This window comes from Trachypithecus francoisi, unplaced genomic scaffold (genome assembly GCF_009764315.1).
Source record: "Trachypithecus francoisi isolate TF-2019V2 unplaced genomic scaffold, Tfra_2.0 Lachesis_group12, whole genome shotgun sequence".
NCBI lineage: Eukaryota > Metazoa > Chordata > Mammalia > Primates > Cercopithecidae > Trachypithecus > Trachypithecus francoisi.
The window spans coordinates 80,803,347-80,830,817 of record NW_022681457.1 but is presented as its reverse complement, the minus strand read 5'-3'; the positions used below and the strand labels follow the sequence as shown (position 1 = coordinate 80,830,817).

Sequence of the window (27,471 nt, the reverse complement as noted above, 5' to 3'; positions counted from 1 at the left end):
AGCAAATTCTGGTTAGATACGTTGGCTGGTGATTAGAATATTTCTTTGAGTTGCTGGAATTCAGAAACGAGCAGCTAGCAATGTGTCAAGAGTACTAACATTTTGTGTTCATAAGGAATTTTAAAAAATGTGTTCAGATTTGGGAAGTATAAAATGAGGTTCTTAAGTCCACTAGGCATTAAAACCACATCCACACACGTTAATATTCTTGCCTTAGCCACTCTGAGACTTCTCTGTTGAAGTTCCTAGGGGTTTTCTTTACTCTAGGGAAGCAGCAGGGTTAGGCCTTTGACTCGTAGTAGTAGACTTGCTTGTGTGTTCCTGGCTTGGACAGGGAACAAGGGCAGGTGGCTCACCATCCTGGGGGCCTAAGTGCAGAGCCTAACCACCCTCTGTGACCCCGAGTTAGTGCCCAGGTAGATTTGCCCCAGTAGTATGTATTCTCTGCCCTTTTTTCCCTGCTTCCCTTCATATTTGAAGGTCCTGCAAGGATAATATGCCCTCAGCCTGTGAACCAAAACAATCTAGTTATAAACCATCTTGCACTTGTTTCCATGTGGAGGGAGGAGCTAGGACATGGGGGTGAGGTGGACGCAGCAAGGTATGCTCACCTGGTGCTCTTCTGCTTCCTGCTGACAGTGCTCCTGTAGAAAGGACATGGTGAAGATCTCCATGGATGTGTTTGTGAGGAAGTTCCAGCCAGAAAGGTACAAACTTTGGAAAGCTGGGAAGGACAACACAGTTATTGACCATACTCTGCCCACGCCAGAAGCAGCTGAGTTTCTTAAGGAGAGTGAACTGCCTCCAAGAGCTGGCAATGAGGAGGAGTGCCCAGAGGAGGACATGGAAGGGGTGGAGGATGGAGAGGAAGGAGACTTGAAGACAAGGTAACCCAGCAGCTGTCGTGGCTGTGTGAGAGAGAGGTGTCTGGGTAGGTCCTGTAACCTGTGGAGAGGCTGTTTCTAAGATGCTGTTTGTGCCTCGGCTAAGGGAGTGTTCTTGGTAAAGGCTCCAGAAACCTGAGAGCCAGAGCATTCAGGCACTTTCTGAATGAGAGACCTGTAGTGGGCTGTAGTCTGCTGGAGCAAAGGGGTAATTTATATGAGTGTCAAGGCATTTATGTGCGAAGGTTGGGCTCCCCCTGAGCCAGAAAAGTCATGTTTTCTCATCATATCATAGAGTCTTTTAAAAAGAAGTGTAGTGAGGATGAGACTCAAGGGCATTGGTAATGTTATGATTTAAGTCTGCAGTGCCATCAGAGCAGACTTAAGAGTCACCTTCTTAAGTCTGCACCAATGGGAAGCTGAGCCAGGGGATCTGTGCTCTGGGAATTTATCCTGGGCCATATGGGAAAGAAAGGAGGAACCGTGTCTTGGTACCTACTATATGCCAGGCACTTTGCCAGCTACTCTGCATACCTTTTCTTAGTCCTCACAACAAATCTGTTAGGTGGATGGTAATACCTGTATCTTCCAGATGATGGAACAAGCTCAGAGAGGTGAAGTCCTTTGTCTCAAGTCACAAATAAGAGGTGTCCCTGAGTTTTGAACCAGGCCTGACAGGCTCTGGCCATTCACTTTGGGTTGTGTGTGGATGTGTAGGAATGTCTGAGTAAGTGGATATATTTGTGGGCTCTTAAAAGATTTGCCCTCTCCCTTGCAGCCTGGCCAGGCACCGAATAGGGACAAAGAGGCACCGAGTTTGTCTTGAAATACCACAGGAGGTGAGTCAGAGTGAGCTCTTCCCCAAGGAGGAGCTGAGTTCTGAGCAGTATGAGATGACGGAGTGCCCGGCAGCCCTCGCCCCCGTGAGGCCCACCCATAGTTCTGTGCGGCAAGTTGAGGATGGTCTTACCTTCCCAGGTTAGTTGACTATGGTGTATTTTCCACAACCTTAACTCATACATGTGTCCCGTGTCAGATGCCATATTGAGTGCTGAGTGAGAAATAAAGAAAGCAGAGTGACAGGTCTGTGATCAGATAGTGTACTTGGAGTGTGAGAAGTGCTTTGGGTAGGGATATACAGGGTGGACTGGACACGTAGGGAAAAGCTCCTCCCTCTGCCTGGTCAGGGGTCAGGGAAACACTGGAGGTTTTGGTGAAGGTGACTCTTACAAGGTAAGTAGGACCTTCCCAGGCGGACAGAGAGAGAGGAGGGATGTAGAAAGGGTGTCCCAGAGGGGAGGAGCAGGGCACAGGCGTGGAGATGGGAGATTTTTTTTTTTGAGATGGAGTCTTGCTCTGTCATGCGGGCTGGAGTGCAGTGGCGCAATCTCGACTCACTGCAACTTCTGCCTCCTGGGTTCAAGTGATTCTCCTGCCTCAGCCTCCCAACTAGCTAGGACTACAGGTGCCCGCCACCATGCCTGGCTAATTTTTTTTTGTATTTTTAGTAGAGATGGGGTTTCACCATGTTGGCCAGGATGATCTTGAACTCCTGACTTCAGGTGATCCGCCTGCCTCGGCCTCCCAAAGTGCTGAGTGGGATTACAGTCTTGAGCCACCGTTCCCAGCAGAGATGGGAAATATTAATAGCATGGTCCACCTGGGGGAACTGGTGGGGAGTTTCCCTCAATTGAATATTAGGGTAGAAGGCAGCTGTGTGACCAGAAGGTGACGCTGGAGAAATAGGAGAGGATGTAGGGCTGTCTGCCATTTTCATTTCCTCACTTGGAAGCTTAAGAAGCCATTTATATTTTAAGAGTGGGAGTGGTGTGATCAGTGTTGTTTAGCAGTCACTTGGAAGGTCATTGAGGCTAGATTTGTTGGAGAAAGCTTGTATCTGTCTTGGGTCAGGTATGACACGAAGATGTGGTCTGCTGACAGCCAGGTAGCACTGTGGACTGACGTGCTGGACTGGCTTCTCTTCAGCAGATTTTCTTTCCCTTTTTTCCCTTCAAATTTATTTATTTATATTGACAGATAAAATGGTGCATATTTGTCATATACAACATAATTTTTTTGTTTTAGAAACAGAGTCTTGCTCTGTTGCACAAGCCTGTGCGAACACAGCTCACTGCAGCCTCAACTTTCCGGGCTCAAGCAATCCTCTTGCCTCAACCTCTCAAGTGGCCTGGACTACAGGCATACGCCACCATGCCTGGCTACTTTTTTGTTTTTTGAGACATAGTCACTCTGTCACCCAGGCTGGAATGCAGTGGCGATCTCAGCTCACTGCATCTCTGCCTCCCGGGTTCAAGTGATTCTCCTGCCTCAGCCTACTGAGTAGCTGGGACTACAGATGCGGGCCATCACGCCTGGCTGATTTTTTATATTTTTAGTAGAGATGGGGTTTCACCTTGTTAGTCAGGATGGTGTCGATCTCTTGACATCGTGATCTGCCTACCTTGGCCTCCCAAAGTGCTAGGATTACAGCCGTGAGCCACCGCGCCCGGCCCATGCCTGGCTAATTTTTTAATTTTGTAGAGACAGGGTCTCACTTTGTTGCCCAGGCTGGTCTTGAACTCCTGGGCTCTAGCAATCCTCCCATCTTGGCCTCCCAAAGTCCTGGGATTACAGTTGTGAACCACTGCTCCTGGTCCAACATGATTTGTGAAGTATATATATGTTGTGGAATGGTTAAATCTAGCTGATTAAAATACATATTACTTCACATAGTTACCATTTTTGCAGTGAGAACATTTAACATACACCCTCTTAATATTTTTCAAGATCTTTAGATTTTCTAGCATGGGCTGGGTAGCCAGGTCTCTGCTGAGCTCAGACTTGCATTTCCTGCAGGAGACTTTGGAGGAAATGGCAGCTGCCCCTTACTGAGTGTCTGCTGAGTGCCGGGCGGTGCTCAGGAGTCTTATTGATGAGCCCTGTAGAATTCTAGTAGCATCTTCTCACTACAGAGGAAGAAGCTAGAGGCCAGGAGGCTGAGCAGATAGCCCTGGCTCCCAGTGCCCCTCAGTGACAGAGCCAGGATTGGAAGCCAGGTCCCATTCCTAGCCCATGTTCCTTGTGCCTTGCCACTCTGGCTTGTATCAGATTCACGTGTGCAGGTGGCACTTGACTCTGTCTAATGTGTATGTGTGTTTCAGATTATTCTGACTCCACTGAAGTCAAATTTGAAGAGCTCAAAAATGTCAAACTAGAAGAGGAGGATGAGGAGGAAGAACAAGAAGCAGCAGCCTTGGATCTTTCTGTGAATCCTGCGTCTGTAGGGGGACGCCTTGTCTTCTCAGGCTCCCAAAAGAAGTCATCTTCCAGCCTGGGCTCTGGCTCTTCACGGGATTCTATCTCTTCTGATTCAGAAACTAGTGAGCCTCTCTCCTGCCAAGTGCAAGGGCAAACGGGAGTTCTCACTGTGCACAGTTATGCCAAAGGGGATGGCAGGGTCACTGTGGGAGAGCCATGCATGAGGAAGAAAGGAAGCGCCGCCAGAAGTATCAGTGAGCGGGAGCTGGCAGAGGTATGGGCTCCAGGCAGTGATGTGGGGTGGGGAGCTGCCCTGAAGGACACCCTATCGGGGAGGGGATCTGTGTTGGGGAGGTGGATCTGTGTGGTGGAGGTGCTGCAGGAGGGCAGGAGAAACCCTCAGTCAGTGCCTCCAGCCTGCCGTGGTTGTATCCAGCAAAAGCCTGGGTGGCATTCACTCTCCCGGCTTGTTCTTTGCTGGGAGTTGCTTTTCTCATATCCCTGTGGCTTCTGATTCCAAGAATTGCATCAGTGCAGCCTCAGTCACAGCAGCAGATCCTCCTCAGCCCACTTGGATCACAATGCCTTTTTTTTTTTTTTTCTTGAGATAGAGTCTCGCTCTGTTGCCTAGGCGGGAATGCAGTGGCGTGATGTTGGCTCACTGCAACCTCTGCCTTCCAGGTTCAAGCAGTTCTCCTGTCTCAGCCTCCCGAGTAGCTGGTATTACAGGCGTGTGCCACCATGCCCAGCTAGTTTTTGTATTTTTAGTAGAGACAGGGTTTCACCATGTTGGCCAGACAGGTCTCGAACTCTTGACCTCAAGTGATCCACCCACCTCAGCCTCCCAAAGTGCTGGAATTACAGGTGTGAGCCACTGTGGCTGGCCTTTTCAGTTGGGGTGGGTGGGAACTCTTCCTCTGACCCTCATTGCCTTAGTGGCACAAGGGTTAGAATGGCTGCCGTTGGAGCCCACGTGTTTGGGGGTTTGGGGTGAGATGAGATGAGATGGCCTTTCTTACCTTGAAATTCAAGGGTTTTTTTTTCTTACAAGTCTTGACTGCCCGGTAGACTCCCAGTATGACATTGATAGAACATCCTTTTGGAGACCAAGGTGCATTCCCAAAGCTATAAATACGAACATGTGTGTTCAGGCTTCCTCCATAAATATATGTTGTCACCAAAAGCTGATTCCTGCTTTTGTGTAAAATGGCTCTTGGTGGGTCTGCCACTATGGATGATCAGAGTCATGTCAGATGCAGCTGGACCCACACTACCCAAGTGACCTTCCCTGACTCCCCAGCCTTACAGCTTATGTGGGTCAAGCTTGCAGCTTTTGATGAGGGGTGGCAGATATAAGAAGCCAGTGCAGAAGGTCCTCTTTATTCCCTATTCCCTTACTTTTAGTTTTTAAAAATTTATCTCTTAAAAATCTTCACTATGGAAAATTTCTGAAGTATGTACAGAATACCATCACGAGCCCCCGCGTGTACTCATCATATATATGATTAGCATTTGGCATATTTGCTTTCTGTTTTCTTTGGCTGCAGTACTTGACACTCAGTCATATTCACATTTCCCTAGTGTTGCCAATAATCCGTTTTTATGGTATGTTTGTCTCCTTGTTGTTAATACTCGTAACTTTTCTCGGTGCCTTCTCTGAATCTCAGGGTACGGTTTTTGCAGACTTCCTTTTTACCTTGTGAATGTTCCTCTTTCCATCCCACTGTGGTTGCAGGCTAATGAGCTAATAACTACTGTGTTTCCTTCTCATTGCCTCTGATTGCAGTTCTCTATGCCTTCTTATGGCAGCTTCCATAAATGAGGGCTTTTTCAGCCTGGAAACCAGAGTCTCTTAAACTCCCAGTTGCCACCCAGCAATTCTTCCTTCACAGAGGCCCCGAGCCATTTCGTCCATCCTACTGTTCACTACAGTTCATGCTGTCCTCTTGCTGAGTCTTCCTGACATTCTTGTTTCTAGTTGCAATCACAATCACAAAAAGCAGCTAAGAAGTAGCAAGAGCTCACTGTATATTAAATACTTTGTTTTTCTTTTTTGAGACAGGGTCTTGCTCTGTTGCCCAGGGTAGAGTGCAGTGGCACAGTCTTGGCTCACTGCAACTTCTGCCCCCTGGGTTCAACCCATCCTCCCCACCTCAGCCTCCCAGGTAGCTGGGACTACAGGTGCACACCACCACTCTCGGCTAATCTTTGTATTTTCTCGGCTCATCTTTGTATTTTTGTATTTTTTGTAGAGATGGGGTTTCACCGTGTTGCCCAGACTGGTCTCGAACTCCTGGGCTCAAGTGATCCTCCTCCCTTGATCTCCCAAAGTGCCATGATTTCAAGTGTGAGCCACTGTGCGCCCCACCGCCCCCCAGCTATTAAATACTTTATATGCATTGTTTAGTCTTTGTATTACTGCCTAATTAATCTTATTACAGAGTCAAGTGTTTGTGGGATTTTTTTGGGGTGGGAGGTGCAGGAAGCCAATAAATAACACCTGTCCTTTTCCTCTCAAATTTGGAACTATTTAATTGATGATACAAGAGTCAGGCATATGGAGCTCAGAATGTTGCTTTATTTACAAGTTAAAATGATTGAAGAAAGTGACTTTTAACCTGTGGCCAAATGGCCCTGCTACTCATTTACTCTTTTTTTTTTTTTTTGAGTCTGAGTCTCGCTCTGTTGCCCAGGCTGGAGTGCAGTGATGCAATCTTGGCTCACTGCAACCTCCACCTTCCGAGTTCAGGCGATTCTCCTGCCCCAGCCTCCTGAGTAGCGGGGATTACAGGCATGCATCACCACTCCTGGTTAATTTTTGTATTTTTTTTAGTAGAGATTTCACCATGTTGGCCAGGCTGGTTTGTAACTCCTGAGTGCCTGCCTCAGCCTCCCAAAGTGCTGAGATTACAGGTGTGAGCCATCGCGCCTGGACTACTCATTTACTCTTGATGTCTCCAGGCCCCTCTAGAGGCAAAGCATTTCCATGGAAGCCCTCAGCTTCCATGTGATGTGGACATAGGCCAGAATGCACTCCCTCTCCAAAAGACAGATCCTGTTGAAGTGAATCACAGCTTTTAAGGGCGTGGGGAGAAGCAAAGCCAGGACTCCTTCCATGTGGAAGTATGCTAGGGGAAGGGGTCTTCTCTCTGACATGTCTCTCTTTTTCAATCCTCTGCTCAAAAACCCTTAGTGTCTTCTTGGTTCCTTTTTATTTCTGTATATACTTCTCAGGTCTAGCCTGATGATAGTACCCTAATACCCTCTCTGCTCCATCGCCATCCATCCCTCCACCTCCAACATGTGCTAGCTTGTTTGTCTGAACTACTTAAAAGTCTCTAAAGCTGTTTTGGCTGCCCTGCCTCTTCACTACTTTGTAATCATTTACAGCATGCCTGCTCTAGGCCAGGACTGTGCCTTCAAGGAACTCATAGTCTAGGAGAGATAGATAAGAGCAAATCATTCCAGTACTTAATGATACGTGTTGTGGTACAAGTGGGAGAGTTAGCAGTTCAGCTTGGGGTTGCAGTATGGATTTCAGGACTGCCCGAGAGAAGGAAACAGTTTAGGCCTGAGGTTAGGAGAATGCCAGGTGGATAGAATGAAATCGAAGAGAGAATCTGGGAGAGTAGGATATTCTAAATGCTCATGATAGCTCATGCCAGCATCAAAGCACTTGGGGATCTGCAGTGGTTTAGTTTGTCTCAGGTGTATAGGACTAGAGAGGGCCTCAGGTGGTGCTTTTGGAGGATATTAAGAGCCAGAACCTGGAGGGTCTGCTTTGTTGCTCTGGGAAGCAGTTTGACCTCCTATTTACGGTGTAGGGAGCAGCAGAAGGGTCCCCACCATATGTACCATATGGATTTGGAAATTGAAAACTTTCATAATTCATTCTTTTAAATGCACACACAAAGGGCTGGGTGTGGTGGTGCATGCCTGTAATCCTAGCACTTTGGGAGGCTGACATGGGTGGATCACCTGAGGTCAGGAGTTCAAGATCAGCTTGTCCAACATGGTGAAACCTCATCTCTACTAAAAATAGAAAAATTATCTGGGTGTGGTGGCGGGTGCCTATAATCCCAGCTGCTTGGGAGGCTGAGGCAGGAGAAGCGCTTGAACCCGGGGGCAGAGGTTGCAGTGAGGTGAGATCACACCACTGCTCTCCAGTCTGGGTGAAAGAGTGAAAGTTTGTCTCAAAAAAATAAATAATAAATAAATGCACACACAAAGATTCAGAGGGAGGCCACGTAGGGTGCCGTGTACCTGTGGTCCCAGCACGGTGGCGGGTGCCTGTAGTCCCAGCTACTACTTTGGGAGGCTGAGGTGCGAGAATCGCTTGAGCCCAAGAGGTTGAGGCTGCAATGAGCCATGACTGTACCATTGCACTACAGCCTGGGTGGCAGAATGACACAATATCTTAAAAAAGAAAGATGCAGAGCGAATAATACAGTGAACCCACAAATAAATTTTTTTTTTTTGAGACGGAGTCTTGCTCTGTCACCCAGGCTGGAGTGTAGTGGCATGATCTCGGCTCACTGCAGCCTCCACCTCCTGGCTTCAAGCAGTTCTTTGCCTTAGCCTCCTGAGTAGCTGGGATTATAGGCGCCTGCCACCACGCCCCGCTAATTTTTGTATTTGTAGTAGAGACAGGGTTTCACCATCTTGGCCAGGCTGGTCTTGAACTCCTGACCTCATGATCTACCCGCCTCAGCTTCCCAAAGTGCTGGAATGACAGGTGTGAGCCACCGCACCCGGCCGAACCCATAAGTATTCTAACAGGTGTCAGGATCTTTCCATATTTGCTTTGTTTGTCCTGTTTTCAATTTGCCGAAGTATTTATATTAAAATTATATTATCTTTATTAGTATATAATGTACATATTTTTGGGGTGATATTTTAATACATTAATTTGTGAAGATTAAATCAGTGTAATTGGGAAATGCATCACCTTAAATATTTGTCTTTATGCTAGAAACATCCAAATTATTCTAACTATTTTGAAATGTACAATAGACTATTGTAAACTAATCACCCTACTGATTTGTCAAACACTAGGTCTTATTTCTTCTATCAAACTATATATTTGTGCCCATTAATCTGCCTCTCTGCTGAAGTATTTTAAAGCACATCCCAGATACCTTGTCATTTCTTCCCTACTTCAGTGTGTATCTCTGAAAAATATGGTCACTTTCAGCTGGGTGTGGTGGTTCACGCCTGTAATCCCAGTACTTTGGGAGGCCAAGGGGGTGGATCACCTGAGGTCAGGAGTTCGAGACCAGCCTGGCCAATATGGTGAAACCTCATCTCTACTAAAAATACAAAAATTAGCTGGGCGTTTTGGCGGGTGCCTGTAATCCTAGCTACTCAGGAAGCTGAAGCAGGAGAATTGCTTGAACCTGGGAGGCAGAGGTTGTGGTGAGCTGAGATCGCGCCATTGCACTCCAGCCTGGGCAACAGAGTGAGACTCCATCTCACACAAAAAAATTAAAAAAAAAAAAAGAAAAATATGGTCACTTTCTCAGATAACTATGCTATTATTATACCTAAGAAAACTATAAAAATACTTTAGCATAATTTACTATCCAGTCCATAATCACATTTCCTCATTGTCCAAACAAAGTCTGTTTTACAGTTGACTGGTTTGTATCAGGATTAAACCAAGGCCCACACCTTTGATTTGATGATGTTTTGAAGTCTTCCTTGATGTAGGCCAGCACCTCTCCCCATTTTTTCCTCACCATTGACTTAATCAAGAAGCTGTCATTGGTTGTCCAGTAAAGGGTTTTTTAAGTACTGCACTGATGTTTTAGAAGATTGTTCTGGAGGCAGTATAAAGATTCTGGTGGGGAGGAAGAAAGAGGCAAAATTAGAAATTGTTAACAGAGGTTCTCTTGAAGGTGGAATTATGGATGATTTCACTTCCTACATTTATGCATCATTTGAATATTTTTATGATTAACATGTTATTTTTATAACTAAATACTTCAGGAGAGGAGGAAAAAAGATTTGAAACAGGGAAACCAATTAGGAACCTGTTTCTTTAGTCTGAGAAAGAGGTAGTGAGGACCTGTGGGTGGTGGTGATAGGGATGGGGAGCAGAAAATGGACTTGAGCTACTTGGAAGGTAGGTGCATAGGGCTGGGTGACTGGATGTGGGGTGAGTCAGAGGGTAGCATGGGGCTTGACTCGGGTTTCCAGCTTTGAGTTCTTGGGATGGATGGTGGTGCCATCCATATAGGATAGTGGTTATAAGAAAACTAGAGGGTTTTTAGTGTGGGCCAGGAAATGATTTGAGTTTGGGTACGTCTGGAGGGTAACTTTTGTGAGGTAGGCTATGGAGATACATAGACACAGCCTTGAAGCTGGGGGTGGAAGGGTTGGTCTGTGGGTGTGGGAGTCACCAGGAGGGCACTGGTGGGTATGGAAGAATGTGTGTAGAGTAAAGAACAGTTTCACAGTGTGGGGTGACGGGAGAGGGCCCAGGTAGGAGAATGTGAAGGAGCAGCCAGAGATCAGGAGAACTAGGAAAGAACAGTGTATCCAGGGCCAGGGCAGGAGAAAAGTTCAAGACAACTGGAGATATGGCCAAGTGTGCCTTGTATTAAAGGGCAGGGTCTTGCTGAGTGCGGGAAGTTGAAGAGGTAGTGATTGGATTCTGGGGATCTAAGGAAGTGGGAGTGCAGGTGGAGGGACTGGAGGGGATGGCTGCAGATAGGTTTTTTGTTTGTTTTTGAGACAAGGTCTTGTGTTGCCCAGGGTGGAGGGCAGTGGTACGATCTCTGCTCACTGCAGCCTTGACCTCCCAGGCTCAAAGGATTCTCCCACCTCAGCCTCTCAAGTAGTTGGGACTATAGGCATGTGCCATCGTGCCCAGCTAATTTTTTTTATTTTTGTAGTGATGGGGTATCCTTATGTTGCCTAGGCTGATCTTAAACTCCTGGGCCCAAGTGATCCTCCTGTCTCGGCCTCCCAAAGTGCTGAGATATAGGCATGAGCCATCACACCCAGCCTGTGTTTTTAAATTGTGGTAATATATACATGATATGATATTTACCTATTTTAACAGTTTTTGTAGTATACAGTTCAGTGGCAGTAAGTACATTAACTTTGTTGGGCCACTGTCACCAGAATGCAGATGGTTTTGAGGTGGGAGGAGATGGGGAATTTATCTCTGAGGGTCGCCTAGAGTAGTCAGATAATTACCTCTGCTTAGTGCAACCCAGTGCTTTTCAAAAGCCACTACTCTTAGAAACTCTTCATTGCTTTCCATCTAGTTCCCTTTCTTCTTTGAAGCTCTAGAGTACTTGCTTCTTAATGCCCTTGCCATAGGCTGGTGAAGAATATAACCTTCTAGAAGCTGGGCTCTGTGCCACATTCATCCTCATTTCTTGAGTTACCAGCCCAGTCCACAGGGCTTGGCCTATGAAACCCTCTGTAATGAGGATGGAATGAGTAAATGGAAGGTCAGGTTTGTTTTAGTAAGAAGCCACCATCAGAATTAATTGACTGGGAGGAATAAGGGACAGATAATCAAGGTTTGGGGGCAGAAGCTGGGCAACTTTGCCCATCCCTGGAGAGGTCTAATAGCACTGGATCTATATTTGTAGACAACTGGGTTCCTTAGAGCACCCTTATATTCCCCTACCCCCACTTTAAGCATCCCCAAGCTGTAATTTGGGCTGCCTGCTGTTCAGTTTCCATGCCACCATCTATGTCAAGGGCCTTTTTTAGGTCAGTTTGGTAAACTGCAGTTTTTGGTAAAAGCACCCTGGCTGACTGACTGCCAAAGCTGTAGAGTTTTCATTACCTACTGACTGAGCCTCGGCCATATGTCTGCTGCAGAAGTTCTTGTTAGTTCAAGCTGCTTTGAAAAGTGAGTTCCCAAAACAAGGTGGGAGAACAATTGGTTCTTCTCTGTACAGAATAAACCCTAACAGGAACACTAACCTTGATGCTGGTGCTGGATGTTGGAGGAGCGAGGAAAGAACTCAGGAGCCTTGCCGGGCGTGGTGGCTCAAGCCTGTAATCCCAGCACTTTGGGAGGCCGAGACGGGCGGATCACGAGGTCAGGAGATCGAGACCATCCTGGCTAACATGGTGAAACCCCGTCTCTACTAAAAATACAAAAAAACTAGCCGGGCGAGGTGGTGGGCGCCTGTAGTCCCAGCTACTCCGGAGGCTGAGGCAGGAGAATGGCATAAACCCGGGAGGCGGAGCTTGCAGTGAGCTGAGATCCGGCCACTGCACTTCAGCCTGGGAGACAGAGCGAGACTCCGTCTCAAAAAAAAAAAAAAAAAAAAAAAAAAAGAACTCAGGAGCCTTGAGCTCCAGCTTTCTTACAGGCAGGGCCCTGGGAGACTACCTGCTATCCCACCCTGTCTGCAAAAAGAGCCCTTTGGGGAAGGGTTTATTACTGCCATTTTACTGGTAGGGCTGCTACTCGTCCAGGCTCATACAGCTAGTTGGTTTCTGTTATATACTGAGGGAATTTAGAAACTGGAGCAATCCCAGGGAAGGCAGCACCATGAGAAGGGTGCGGATGCCATGGTAGCAGGAGGAGTACTGGCCAGGAGATGAGGAAATGTGAAAAAATATTCAAATATTTGAATGGACCTGACTACTTTGGTCAGAGGCAGCATGACAGTAGTGGAAAGGGCTCAGACTTCAGACTTGGACACTAGGTCTCTCTTCCTGAGGTTAGAAATCATGTCTTGTTCATCTCTACACTGCCAAAACAAGTATTCCCACCGTATGCTGGCTATATAGGAGGTGCTGTGAACATACTGATCATGGAAAAAGTGTCCTCTTCCTTTCCCAAGCTGCATTCTGGTGTTCTTGACCTTCACCCTTCCACCTCCTCTGGGTGATCTTAGGTACCTCCTACCCTGTATTTTTTCCTATTGCTGCTATAACAAGGTACCACAAACACAGAGGCTGAAACACTTGTGCTCTTGTGGTTCTTTAGTTTAGAAGTCTGAAATGGGTTTCACTGAGCTAAAATGAAGGCGTCAGCAGGGCTGTGTACTTTCCTGGAGGCTCTCGGGGAAGGACCCATTTCTTTGCCCTTTCCAGCCTCTCTAGGCCGTCCACATTCCTTGGCTCCTGGACCTCTACGTCGATGGTCAAAGGCAGGGGCATCCAGCCAAGTGTCTCTGGCATCACATCACTCAGACTCTTCTGCTCCCTTCTGTTGTATTCCCCATTGGGATTATACTGGGCCCACCTGAATGATCCAGGATACTCCCTATTGTAAAGACTATCTGATTAGCAATCTTAATTCTCTTTCACCATGGTAGAATAACATATTCACAGGGATTGGGATGTGGGCATATTGGGGAACCATTATTCTCTCTACCAAATATCCTATTATCTCCCTTTCACAAGCTGCTGCTTTGCCTAGAAAGCCAAGCTCATATAGCCCTTATACAATTCTAGAGGAAATTTCCTTCTCAAACTATGATCTCATTTTTCCCTTGATCTTTCCAAAAATACTCTGTGATGTATTCACTCCTTAGTTTCTTATTCTTTGTCCACTGGAACTTATCTCAAAAAACAGTCCTGATAGCTCCCTGTTGCTGAGTGAGTCCCTTGGCCAGTTCCCTGCTCAGCTCTTCTGTGTTCTTTCGCCTGTGGATCTCCCCCTCCCCGAAGCCGTCCCTTTGTTGGCTTTCTGGTATTGCTCTTACCTGTCTGCTTCAGAGTCTCCTTTTCTCCCTTCTTCCTCCTGTCCCTGGAAGGCTTAGTCAGTTTATCACCCACGACAATCTCATCTCCCACCATTGTAATTCTGAACCTGGTGCTGCGGGTTCCCAGATCTTGCTCTGACCTCTTTTCTGAACCCCCTGAATTTCTTATTGCCTCCCCTGGGTATTTCCACATGAAAAGACCCTTGGATCCATGCTGTGTACCCCACACAGCTTGTTTAACCTGGTTTGTTATTAGCCTCCACTTCCTCCACATGAGCCCTGTTACCTTGGTGGTCCAGGCTAGAAATCCCCACCGTTTCTGGCTTCTTTATTCTCATTCCTTTTTTCCCTAGTCTGCCACAGCCCACAGGTTTAGGCCTATTGTCCAGGTGCCCTCAAAGTGATGGCGGGGGCAGGTCAGTGGCAGGGGGGGAAACAGGAATATTATTGGGGTATAGGAATAAAGCAAAATTAACTTTATTTTTATCTTAACCTTTTATAGTCTGTTTTTGCTTTAAAATGTGCATATGTGCATTAGTACTAGTATATGTAATTGATTAGTAAGTAATATGTAGGTTGGGGGTACGTGCTCCTAAATTTTCTATTTACATGGTAAGACTATCAAAGTTGGGCAAGTATGGGTTTTCCAGTTTGTTTTAACCAAAGAACCCTTTTACTTACTTATTGATTGATTGGAGACAAAGTCTCACTTCTGTCATCTAGGCTGGAGTGCAGTGGTGCAGTCTCAGCTCACTCACTGTAGCCTTGACCTTCTGGGCTCAGGTGATCCTCCCACCTCAGCCTCCCAAAGTGCTCGGATTGTAGGCGTGAGCCACTGTGCCTGGCCAGAACCCTTTCTTTTTTTTTTTTTTTTTTTTTTTTTGAGGCAGAGTCTCGCTCTGTCGCCCGGACTGGAGTGCAGTGGCCGGATCTCAGCTCACTGCAAGCTCCGCCTCCCGGGTTTATGCCATTCTCCTGCCTCAGCCTCCGGAGTAGCTGGGACTACAGGCGCCCGCCACCTCGCCCAGCTAGTTTTTGTATTTTTAGTAGAGACGGGGTTTCACCGTGTTAGCCAGGATGGTCTCGATCTCCTGACCTCGTGATCCGCCCGTCTCGGCCTCCCAAAGTGCTGGGATTACAGGCTTGAGCCACCGCGCCCGGCCTCAGAACCCTTTCTTTAAGTGAAATCGTAATCAATTAAAACATACAAATCAAAAGCAGAGCCATTCTGATTGGAAAGAAGGTGGGGCCTCAAGCCCTTTTTGTTCACTCTAATGGAGGCTCCTTAGGCGCTTTCCGGATGTACATTTTGAAAACCATTGGTTTAGACAGTTGATACAGTTCAGGTCTGATTAAGTCTATGGTCATGTAAGTCTTCATGGACATCAGCAGGAAAAGATCCCTAATATCCTCACTCCACCATATTCCTCCATACTGCTGCAGCATCCTTACTCACCTAAGCACAGATCACATCTTCTTTGTTTCTCCACACCTTCTTCTTTTCCTGAGCAGGCCTTTGCACACAGTGGGTGCCCAGGAATATTTGTTGAATGAATGGCAAATGGACGGCAAAACTTGTTGGCAAAATTTACATTTGGAAGATTAGGCTCTGTTCTTCCTGGACATGGCCTGTTCAGAAGTTGTTTTCTCTTGGCATTCCAACTGTGGTCCTTAACTCCTGGAGCTCTGTGTAGTCGCACATGGAGTCTGTAGGCCCAGGGTGTCTTCTCTAAAGTAGCACTGCAGCATTTATGGCATTGGTTTTTGTCACAGTTGTAAAGTGGCCCTCTTTCAGGCCTCATTTCCTTGCTTAATGGATTTTGCTAACCCTACATCTCCTAATGTCAGTGTAACCAAGTTTTAAATATGTTGATTAGAAAGAAACCCTTCTGTAGTGTTTCTGAGTCAATCCTGTACATTTAAATCTAATTACATTTGCTCTGACATTATGTAAATGCAGTGTTAAATCAACCTTTCCCTTTGCAGCCAGGCCAGAGTTTCAGATGCACTTTCCGTCCTCACTGATGTTCTCCCCTAGAGAAGCAGCAGCTAACTGAGGAATGAACAGTATCTGCTAGAGCTGAAGTCTTGGCAGTGTATAAGGAGAAGGTGGCCTATTTTACTTTTAATAGGTTAGCTGCTGCTCACCCCTTTGGGTGTCCCCTAGACACTCCTGGGTGGCCCAGCTGCCTGGCATATTGTAACAGGTACTGTTGACCTACTGGGCCAAGGGAAGGGGTGCCTAGGCTCCTTGGGGGCTCTCTCACTTGGACCACCTCAGTAGTCTCACGGCAGTGAGCTTAAGGGACGGGGCAAGGCTCTCTCAGAGCAGAAGCAGGCTTGTTTTTGGTACATTTGTTTCAGGCTGCTCCTGAGAAGGCCAAGAACTACACTAGGGTTTTCCCCCATATTTACATAATCCTGGTTCAGACTAGTTTGGTACGTGGTATTGTCACTTGGCTTTTTCTAAGACAGCTATTTTCTGTGTTTGGTTTTATATGTCTTTTTGTTTCTCTGTGCCCCTCTCTTTCCTTTGGTTTTCATTGTAAGGGTGACTTGTGCTGTCTCTCAAGTGGAGACAAGACCAATTTAATTTCTTCTGGTTTGCCTAGGTTGCGAATGAATACATGTTTTCCCTGGAGGAGAATAAGAAGTCCAAGGGACGCCGTCAGCCTTTAAGCAAGCTCCCCCGCCATCACCCACTTGTGCTGCAGGAGTGTGTCAGTGATGATGGTAAGTGTTGTTTTTCCTTCACCAGGAAGAAAGCAGCTCACCACATTAGACTTGACAGGACAGGACATCAGAAGGCCAAGCTTAGGGATAAGGGTAGGCCTGTGGCTTAGCTGCTCTTCCAGATTTCCATAGAGAGGACTGGATTTCCTTATATCTAATTCACTAACCAGATTTCATTATAAGTTTGAGTATCTTGCAGTGTACCTTAATAGGGGATAATTGCAGGCAGGTTTTTTCCTTTCTTTTCCTGGGAGGTACACAGCTGATTTTTCAAGATAGAAACTCCTGTCAGTGATGCAAAGCCCTGTGCTGGATATGTGGCTGCAAAGATAACTAAGATATGTCTGTGCCTTCAAGACACTCACAGCGTAGTGGGGAAACTGGACAGGTGAACAGATCTCAAGAAAGAAGAGGCGCCTGGACGCGGTGGCTCATGCGTATAATCCCAGCACTTTGGAAGGCCAAGGCGGGCAGATCACGAGGTTAGGAGATTGAGACTATCCTGGCTAACACATGAAACGCTATCTCTACTAAAACTACAAAAAATTAGCCGGGTGTCATGGCCCATGCCTGTAGTCCCAGCTACTCAGGAGGCTGAAGCAGGAGAATTGCTTGAACCCAGGAGGTGGAGGTTGCAGTGAGCTGAGATCGTGCCACTGCACTCCAGCCTGGGCAACAGAGTGAGACACCGTCTCAAAAAAAAAAAAAAAAAAAAAAAAGAAGAGGTGTTACTCTGGGGCAGAAGGACAGCATGCCTTGGAGAAGAGGAGCAGGAGGCTGTAGTCAGAGGAACTCTAGTCAGCTCAGTGTGGCTAGAGCTGGAGGGCAAGGCCAGGGAGTGATAGGTGGGTTAGGAGGAGGGGGACCAGATCCTGGAGAGCATTATCATGGAGGCCAGAGTGAGGAGTTTGTCTTACTGGCATTCAGGAGCTAGTGACCCTTTTCAAGCAGAGGAATGACATGGTCATTTAGATTCCTTTAGAAAATATCACTCCTAGTGCTGGCATCTTGAGGATGGCTTTTGAGAGGACCACATGGTCTTCCATAATGGTCTGTCTACAATATGAAGGTCTGAAGTAGGATGGTGGTGGTAGGGAATATATTTGGAAGATAAAATCAACTGGATTTGGTGACTGGCTGTGGAGCTATGAGGATGGTAGTTGAGGAGGATGAGTTGAGTGCCTCCCTGGTTTGTAGCTTTGGTTGGGGAAACCTGAGTTCAGTGTCTATGGAGGACGTAGACTTAGGAGTTGGCACTGAGGTGACATTTGATACAATTGTTGGAATAATGAGGCTGCTCTTGGGGAGGGGACCAAGGTGGGTGAGCAGAGGCTGGGGCTAGGTGGACAGAGGAGGGAAGGGAGCCTGTGAAGGAGGCAGAGAAGCAGGGTAAGCAGACATGTGTAAGGAAAACCAGGAAATACGGCACTGAAGCTCAGGGTGCATTGACATCAGTGGAGAGTGGTCTCCTGTGCTGCCTGGAGCCCAGAGATCCAGGAAGATCAGCACTGCCGAGCCTCAGCTCCGGCTCGGTTGGTGACTGGGCCCTGGCACCCTCAAGGAGAGCAGAGTCAATTGTACTTGTTACTCTTGACTAACGTCAGACCCTGTCCTACCTGGTCCTCTCCTTCCTGATCAGTGCCCCATCTCTGCCTTTTTTTTTTTTTTTTTTAAGTAGAAAGATCATGATATGGCTGGGCGTGGTGGCTCATGCCTGTAATCCCAGCACTCTGGGAGGCTGAGGCGGGTGGATCACAAGGTCAGGAGATCAAGACCATCCTGGCTAACATGGTGAAACCCCATCTCTACTAAAAATACAAAAAATTAGCCGGGTGTAATGGCGGGCGCCTGTAGTCTCAGCTACTCAGGAGGTTGAGACAGGAGAATGGCTTGAACCTGGGAGGTGGAGCTTGCAGTGAGCCGAGATGATACCATTGCACTCCAGCCTGGGCGACAGAGCGAGACTCCGTCTCAATAAAAACAACAACAACCAAAAAACAAAAAAAAAGATCATGATAAACAGGGTGGGGAACATCCCTTCTGTCCTCCATTCAGAAGTGTGGCAGGACCCTGAGTCAGGTCCTAGGAAGTTCTCTGTGTTCTTATTCCAGCCCAGACAGAAAGTTCAGGTTCTCTGGATAGCATGAGCCTATCTCCCGATTGGTTTAAAGCAATACAGACTTTAGGAAACTGGAAAAGTTACCAAGAGGAATACAAAATTACCCTTCAAAGATGACCATTATAAATATATTAACATATTATCTTCTTGACTTTTCTAGTCAGATAATAAGAGTATGTCCATGTATATATTTTTAAAATAATGCAGTTGAGATAATACACAACTTTCCCCTACTTTTTTTGTTTCGTGTTTTTTTTTTTTTTTTGAGACAGAGTCTCACTCACTCTGTTGCCCAGGCTGGAGTGCAGTGGCGTGATCTTGGCTCACTGCAACCTCTGCCTCCTGAGTTCAAGTGATTATCCTGCCTCAGCCTCCCAAATAGCTAGGATCACAGGCGTGTGCTGCGACTCCCGGCTAATTTTTGTATCTTTAGTAGAGATGGGGTTTTGCCATGTTGGCCAGGCTGGTCTCGAACTCCTGACCTCAAGTGATCCGCCCACTTCAGCCTCCCAAAGTGCTGGGATTACAGGCGTGAGCCACCACACCCAGCCCCATAATATCCTTTAATCTTCAGTCCGTGACCATCTTTCCGTCCTTGTCCCAAGAATGTGTTTTATAGTTATTTCTTTTGAACTCTAATATAAATCAAGCTAAGGTCACATACTGTATTTGGAAGTTATGTTTCTTTAGTGTTGTATGCCCCTCCCCCTACTTTAAAAAAATTTCAATTCAAGCATAACAATTCAGTGACATGCACACATTTTAACTGTACAGCTCAATGAAGTTTTATGTATGTAAACTGTGTAATTTTGCTTCCTGCAATTTTCACTTAACGTAGTGAACATTTTCCCTCATCATTCAGTATTCACAAATGGAATGATCTGGGGCCACTTTTGGCTTTGTAAATGAAACAGATGTCAGTGTGTTAATTTTTTAGTTGTGAGTGTGAGCCTGCCTGTCTGTTTCTGTTTCTTCCATTCTATCTTGGTCACTCCTGTTTGGCCAGGATAACGAAAAAAAATCTGTGCTTGGGTTCTGGGCACCATGGCTCCTGATTGCAACTGAACGATGGGGCATATAGGGGTTGATTTTCATTGTCTGCATTGGTGTCCTTAGGGTACACTGAGGTGGCGCACAATGACAGCTGCCAGATGCCTTCAGATTAAACATGACTGTGAGGGCAGTGTAGAAAACTATCTGCTCTGAGCTGGAGTTGCCAGACATGAAGAAACAGGCACCTAATGGAAGTACAGACCAGAGCTCTCCTTGGCTGCTTTGAACAGATTTCAGGGGCCTTTGAGAAAGCACTTCTGTTTGGGAAGAAGGAGGGTCATAGCTGAGGACTGATGATGCCACTCACAGCGAGATGCAGGGATCCCCTAGGATGCCCTGTGTGATGGGGCTGGCACAGAGCCAGTCTCCTTTCAGGGGCCGCATACTTGGGCCTTGCTTGGTCACACTTGCCAAAGAAGGGCACAGCAACTGTAGCTTCTCATACCTCCCTCGCATGGTAGAGCATCTGGAGAAACATTTTGGACATCTACCAAAGAGTGCCCTCATTGACTCATAACCGTCAGAATTCTGGCGTTTCCTTTACTTCCCTGTTTCTGTTTCCTTGTTTCTGCTGGGAGCTTGTGGACTATGCCCGTATTTTACTGATTTAGGAAGAACTGGGAAATGTGCACCTTCATCACTTATATGAGTTTTGTGAGCAAACTTTTTTTGATTTCCACTCAGCAGTGTGTCTCTTTCTTGTAGGAAGATGCACCCAAAGGGGAGTTTTCCTTCCCAGGCCTTTCCTTCCCAGGTGAAGTCTGATGAGTTGTATGTTCTGCTGTCTAGCGTACCTAGGAGATACCATCTGTCATGACCAGGGATATATAAAGGGCCAGGAAGTCAGTATTTTAGGCTTTACAGCCCTCATTAGTCTCTGTGGTTGTCACCGTCTTTTTTTTTTTTTTTAAGCCCCAATGCTGAAAATGTAAAAACAAAGCTGGGTGCAGTGGCATGTACCTGTAATCCAAGCTACTTGGACGGCTGCAATGGGAGGATCACTTGAGTCCAGGAGTTTGAGGCTGTGGTGGGCTATGATCACACATGTAAATAGCCACTGTACTCCAGCCTGGGCAGCATAGCGAGACCCCATAACAAAGATGTAAAAACAATTCTTAACTTCCCGAGTGGGCTGGATTCAGCCTGCAGGATATTGTTTGCCAGCGTCAGGACATCACATCTTATGGCTGGGAAGAGGAATCATCTTGGACATGTAGCTCCGCTTTCTTCTGAGGCAGAGCTAGGAGGGGTTGGGGAGCCTTGTCCAGAATAGGTACAGACCCCTGACCTTTCCAGAGGAAGCTGGAAAGTCCTGGCCAAGGACCATGATATTACAACTTTTAAGCTTTGCCAATCCCCTGTTATTTTCCTTCCTTGTTTAGCTGCACTAAAGGGAAAACTCTAAAAGGTAAAGGACTTAACAGGCTGACATTTTGGAGGCAGCAAATAAGATGGTTTCTGGCAAGATGGTGCTTCATTCTGCTGTCCTTGGGCAGAGGGGCTGAATGTGGCAGCTGTTACGGGAGAGCAGAGCAAGCTGAGCTCATGGGACAGGAGGAAAATTGGAGGCCATGAGTCAGTTTGGCCAGGGAATGGGGTACTGGCAGGACTGCCTACACATCATCAAGATACTGAAGGAGTCTACTGACAGTTCGTCCATCCTTTGCCTTTATCATCTTTAGGAATCCAGGAGTCACCCTTGGTCCAAACCTAGGACCAGGAGTCCTAGTTGAACTCATCTGCTCTCCAGGCAGAGCCACACATGTGCAGGGTTGGTGCTGACTCACATTTCTGTTTCCTCCGCTAGAGACATCTGAACAGCTGACCCCTGAGGAAGAGGCTGAGGAGACAGAGGCCTGGGCCAAGCCTCTGAGCCAGCTGTGGCAGAACCGACCTCCAAACTTTGAGGCTGAGAAGGAATTCAATGAGACCATGGCCCAGCAGGCCCCTCACTGCGCTGTCTGTATGATCTTCCAGACTTACCATCAGGTAAGCCAGCTTCATGCACTCTGTTTACCCAGGACCAGCAATCAGAGGGAAGCTAGATTTAATTGTGAGGATATAGCTTGTCACTGACTGTCTTGGGAAAGGCCACCTCCATCTCTGGCATTCTCTGCCCCATCTGTGTATTGGTCAGTCTTCTCCAGGCAGATAACCCAGCAACGTGCGTTTCAATTGAGAATGCTTTGGAGATGAGCTGAGGGTGGGCTTAGGCTCCCCTTTGCACATGCACTCACCACAGACATCGTTTGCAGAGCAATCTGCATTTTTCTTATTCTGGTCCGTGGTTATTCCTGCCAAGTGGTTTGTAGTCCTGGCCAGTGTGGAGAACTAATTTCTTTACCACAGTCTGAACTTCAGCTGAAAAGCCAGATCCTCTAATGTTGTTTCTCTTTTCCCATTGCCACAATGGGTGTTGCCAGTAGCAGAAGGAACTTGGGAGGGGTAGAAGCAAGGGCCCAATATGTGAGGAGGGGCTGGGAAGCAAGACTGCTGAGCTCAGCTGTGTGCTTCGTACTCTAGGGCATCTATGGATTCACTGATAGATCTCTCTGGGTCCAGCTCTAGGATACCAGGAAGGCATTCACAGCAGCAGGTGCCAGGGGACCAGCTCAGTCTCAGCTGGAACCTGCACAGCGTGGCAGGTAGATAAGTGGTCCTTAACCTGCCCTGGTGGTTAAAGTAGCATGGCTACTGCTGAGGCTGGCAGGGCCCCCGATTCATGCTTGCTGAAAATGGAACCTTAGACCAACACACTTTGGATTAGGAACTCGCTAAATCTTTCCATTGACAAAAAGCAAAACCAAAGCCTTTGCCTACAAGGGGAGTGAATGGCTGGGTTCTTACTATAAGCAGATCTACTAAGTAGGAGCTTCACAAATGGCATAGGCTCTGGGGTTGACATCTTTCTGGGCCTCATCCTTGGAATGGGGATGCAGGTGCCATCCAGCAGATATTTGCAATCAGTATAGTTTGCCAAGGGAAGTATGTGGATATAAGTTCTTCCTGGAGGGACCCTGAGCCAGGAATCACACAGGTGGGGCTCCAGCCATGTAACAGTGCTGCAGCTCAGGTGACCTGCCAACAGGCACCACAAGAGGCAATTAGTGCTGGCCTATTAGGAGCATCTGCTCTGGGTACACTCCCTGGGTGGGGTCACTGCATGGTGTAGCACATAAGGGAGCCCACAGTAGCAGCCTAGCTGCTAACATTTCAGTGCATTTTTTTTTTTTTTTTTTTTGAGACGGAGTCTTGCTCTGCCACCCAGGCTGGAGTGCAGTGGCCGGATCTCAGCTCACTGCAAGCTCCGCCTCCCGGGTTCACGCCATTCTCCTGCCTCAGCCTCCCGAGTAGCTGGGACTACAGGCGCCCGCCTCGTCGCCCGGCTAGTTTTTTTTGTATTTTTAAGTAGAGACAGGGTTTCACTGTATTAGCCAGGATGGTCTCGATCTCCTGACCTCGTGATCCGCCCGTCTCGGCCTCCCAAAGTGCTGGGATTACAGGCTTGAGCCACCGCGCCGGCCTTTTTTTTTTTTTTTTTTTTTTTTTTTTTTGAGGTGGAGTCTCGCTCTGTCGCCCGGACTGGAGTGCAGTGGCCAGATCTCAGCTCACTGCAAGCTCCGCCTCCCGGGTTTACGCCATTCTCCTGCCTCAGCCTCCCGAGTAGCTGGGACTACAGGCGCCCGCCACCTCGCCCAGCTAGTTTTTTTTTGTATTTTTAGTAGAGACGGGGTTTCACTGTGTTAGCCAGGATGGTCTCAATCTCCTGACCTCGTGATCCGCCCGTCTCGGCCTCCCAAAGTGCTGGGATTACAGGCTTGAGCCACCGCGCCCGGCCTTTTTTTTTTTTTTTAAAGATGGAGTCTCAGTCTGTTACCCAGGCTGTAGTGCAGTGGCGTGATCTCGGCTCACCGCAACCTCTGCCTCCCCAGTTCAAGCGATTCTCCTGCCTCAGCCTCCCAAATAGCTGGGACTACAGGCATGCGCCATCACACCCAGCTAATTTTTGTATTTTTAGTAGAGATGGGGTTTCACCATGTTGGCCAGGCTGATCTCGAACTCCTGACCTCTGGTGATCCATCTGCCTTGGCCTCCTGAAGTGCTGGGATTACAGGCATGAGCCACCTCGCCTGGCCTCTCAGTGCATTTTGTTACCACTTGCTTTGGGAAAATTGAAATCCCAGTTGCCTCTTACCTTGCTCCCTTTTCTCAGTTGTCCCCTAGGGGTCTTTGTATAATGCTGCTGTGAGAAATTGAATTTGAGTCATTAGAGGTAACTTCAATTAGCAGCTCCGGGATAATGGCTGTGCACCCGGGAGCTGTAGCCATAGTCAGATCGGTAAGAAAGCCAGCTTTCTGCTGATAGAGCAGGTGGAAGGCTAAGAGCATAGACATGTACTCACTGAGGTGTACACTTGTTCTTTCCCCTTAGGTTGAGTTTGGAGGCTTTAATCAGAACTGCGGAAATGCTTCAGATTTAGCCCCCCAGAAGCAGAGGACCAAGCCATTGATTCCAGAAATGTGCTTCACTTCGACTGGCTGCAGCACAGACATCAACCTTTCTACTCCTTACCTTGAGGAGGACGGCACCAGCATACTTGTTTCCTGCAAGAAGTGCAGCGTCCGGGTCCATGCCAGTGAGTGCTGCTCACCTTTCTGTGTGTCCTGTCCCAAGAGTATGGGCCTGCCTGCTGGAAGTTCTTGCTACCTCCTGGCCTCCCAGCCCCTAAAAGATTGTTGATGTTGTATTGGGAGAGTCTGTTGCTAGCTGATTTTTTCTGTGTCTCCAGGGGTCCATACTGGCACTAGGCATCTCTGTGCCATCCTCTTGGTTGCAGATAGCAGAAAGGGATTAGTCCCTGCCACTTACTAGGTGTTTGTACCAGTGAATCTACAGTTTCTGACTTTTTGAGACTTTGAGCCATACTATATGCCTGAGTCCTGGGGACTCAGACTAAAGAAAACTAAGGGGTTTCTGTGAGATTTGGTTGTAGCTTTGGGAGGTGGTATATGGAAAGGAATTGCAAATCTCCCTTTTGACTCCGACCACTGGGTTTAATTTGCACATCTTGGTGTCCCTGTTAGGTTGCTATGGGGTCCCCCCTGCAAAGGCTTCTGAAGACTGGATGTGTTCTCGCTGTTCAGCCAATGCCCTAGAGGAGGTGAGTGATCCCACACGGTTACTGTCTTCACCATAAGTCTTGGTGCATATTCAGGGCCGGACGATTTCATGTTGGACTCAGTATTCCCAGCAGTCTGCATAGGGTCTGGTATGCGGTGATGTCAGAGAGCAAGTATTATGAGAGTAAATCCTATGACAGTGAGAGTGGTTGCTGCCCACTTAATGGAGTCTGGACGCTGTGTTAGCTCCATTATGTGAAGACCAACTAGTGGTCTTCCTGTGGGAAGAACAATAACTCCCTTAAAAGAATTTAGCCATTTTGAGTTGGAGCCTCAGAAAGGGGCTCAGATGATTCATTGTGCAGTTTTCTCTTCACCGTACCCGTGGAACCTGGCTGTACCTAGCCCACAAAAGAAGCAGTCAGATCCCTGTCGTGCCTCTAGTTTGAGCAAAGTATCTTTCATGACTTCGCTAAGAGTTGTTATTAGCAGTAACAGTGAAGAGGATTATATGAAGTCACGCGAATACTTGGCACACTTTAGCCCTGAGTGGCCTCTCCTTCTGACAGGGCGTCCTGGTGCAGGGGCTGCCTGGGTGAAGCCCCACATGCTATTATGCTGCTTTCTTATGTGGAGGAGTTGCCCAAAGCAGGTCCAGGGGAGAGCAGATTGAATGTTAATGACTTGGTGTTAACCACTTTTTCCTCCCTCTCCTTTCTTGGCAGGACTGCTGTTTATGCTCATTACGAGGAGGGGCCCTGCAGAGAGCAAATGATGACAGGTAAGTTTCCTGAGCAGTGCCTTGGAATGCACAGGCTCAGTTCTGAAGCACACAGTGTCTTTGTGAGGGCACTAGCTGTTCTTCTGAATGACTGATGAGGATTTGGGAAGCACATCGTGTGGAGCTGGAATAGCATCTCCAAGACTTATTTTAAAAATGGAATGCTAAGGGAGCCAAGCAGTCCCAGACTTTCCAACTCCAGCTGCTCCTCTGCAGCAGAGATGTCAATGACATCCTCCTTTGGAGGCGCTAAGAATGGACTCATGAGAATATGAAGGCTGTGAAGGTGATGCGCAGGGACTGTGTGGGCTGGAGTCAGGACATTCACCTTGTTACAGCTGGCGCTGGTGGGCAGGGGCGGCCACAGGCTAGCAAGCACTTCTCCACATGGCAAACTCCCTGGCTCAGACCTGCTGTTTGGAATGAAGCGAGTGTGCTCAAGGAGGACACTGAGGAGAGCTCAGACAGGCCCACCCACTATGGAACCAAATCTACTGAAGTTTCTGGGCTTCTCAGCTGTTGGGCAACTCATTTTTATGGAGTGAATCTTTGTGCTTAGACATATGCTTGGTTGCTCTGAGGTGGAAACGTAAGATGAATGAGGTTTCTGACGTGGGAGAGCTGGCTGTTTAGGGCATGGTGCATGCAGGTCAGTGCTGAGTATCCTGCTTCTAAGTAGAATCCCGTGGCAACTTGCAGCATATGTTCAGTCCAGCCGTCTGCCCTCAAGAGTCCCTGTCATGCTGTCCCTGAGAGATGGCTACTCTGCTTGCTGCTTCTGCTCCTTCAAAAGCACTTGCTGCCATTATTTGAGGTCACTCTGTTCCTCACAATCACAGGATAGTGCTGGGAACATTCTTATTTGGAGTGGAAATGGCTCTGCTTGAACCTCTCACCTTTACCTCTGAATGCCTGTTCTTCCCTCCAGGGCCACACAGAACAAATCCGTTCCTACTCTAAAAAGACAGCCCCACTAGTACTGCAGACAGCTTCATGGAGCCCCAGTGTTGTCTGTTGTAGGTTTTCACGTAGCATGGTTTTAAGAGTTGTCACCATTTTAGTTCTTTTCCTCTTGGTGCATGCTAGTTTCCCAAAATGTCCACAACTTACTTTAGTTCTTAAGGATGTCCATTGAATACACCTCTCAGAGTAAGTGGGGCTTGGGTCAAACCTTAAGGATTAAAGAGTGAGTCAGCTATGGAAAAAGGGAGCAGAAGGGAGAGGTCATTTCAGCCTGGGGGAGAGGTTTGGGCAGAGGCCAAGAGAGAGAGCTGTGATTACTGGCAGATTGGGGCACAGCCGGGGATGTTTTCAGGAAGCACTCGGGTCCTGTGGTAAAGAGGTCTGCATAGAGCTCTCCAATTTATTCTCACTCCCTGAAACCTGCCACACACCATTAGCCTGCGGCTCTGCTCATTTTTTGACAGACAGTGAGTGAGCGGTATAAGAAGCATGATCCTGTGCTAACCTAGGGCAGTGGGCAGTGGCAGCAGTGGGGGTGACTCAGAGGAGAGACGGTTCTGGTTCTCACTGTCCTGGGTCCCAGGCACATGCTGGTGGGAGTCAGTGGTCACCGCACTGTCAGCAGGCCCACATGAGAAGAGAAGGTCACAGAGCTTTGGGCCCAGAGGTGACTGAGGTAGCCTTTGCCTTTTGGCAGGTGGGTCCATGTTTCATGTGCTGTGGCAATTCTGGAAGCAAGGTTTGTCAACATTGCAGAAAGAAGTCCGGTGGATGTGAGCAAAATCCCCCTGCCCCGCTTCAAACTGGTAAGGGTTTGTAGACTACAGAATTTCCCAACTTACAAGTACCTGGGTAGAAGAGAACAGGGACCCC

General features: G+C 47.6%; 1 protein-coding gene across 4 annotated transcripts in view; it reads left to right on the top strand.

Annotated features, from left to right (window-relative positions):
* Nucleotides 1-27,471, top strand: part of KDM4A (lysine demethylase 4A) — a 57,944-nt gene that overhangs the window by 18,740 nt on the left and 11,733 nt on the right. For all 4 annotated transcript variants that reach the window (XM_033226748.1, XM_033226749.1, XM_033226746.1 and 1 more), the window contains 9 exons: nucleotides 640-887; nucleotides 1,663-1,862; nucleotides 4,046-4,416; nucleotides 16,441-16,561; nucleotides 21,541-21,722; nucleotides 24,166-24,370; nucleotides 24,819-24,895; nucleotides 25,580-25,635; nucleotides 27,296-27,404. In XM_033226748.1, coding sequence (XP_033082639.1) covers nucleotides 640-887; nucleotides 1,663-1,862; nucleotides 4,046-4,416; nucleotides 16,441-16,561; nucleotides 21,541-21,722; nucleotides 24,166-24,370; nucleotides 24,819-24,895; nucleotides 25,580-25,635; nucleotides 27,296-27,404 — 1,569 coding nt within the window. The remainder of the gene's footprint in view (nucleotides 1-639; nucleotides 888-1,662; nucleotides 1,863-4,045; nucleotides 4,417-16,440; nucleotides 16,562-21,540; nucleotides 21,723-24,165; nucleotides 24,371-24,818; nucleotides 24,896-25,579; nucleotides 25,636-27,295; nucleotides 27,405-27,471) is intronic.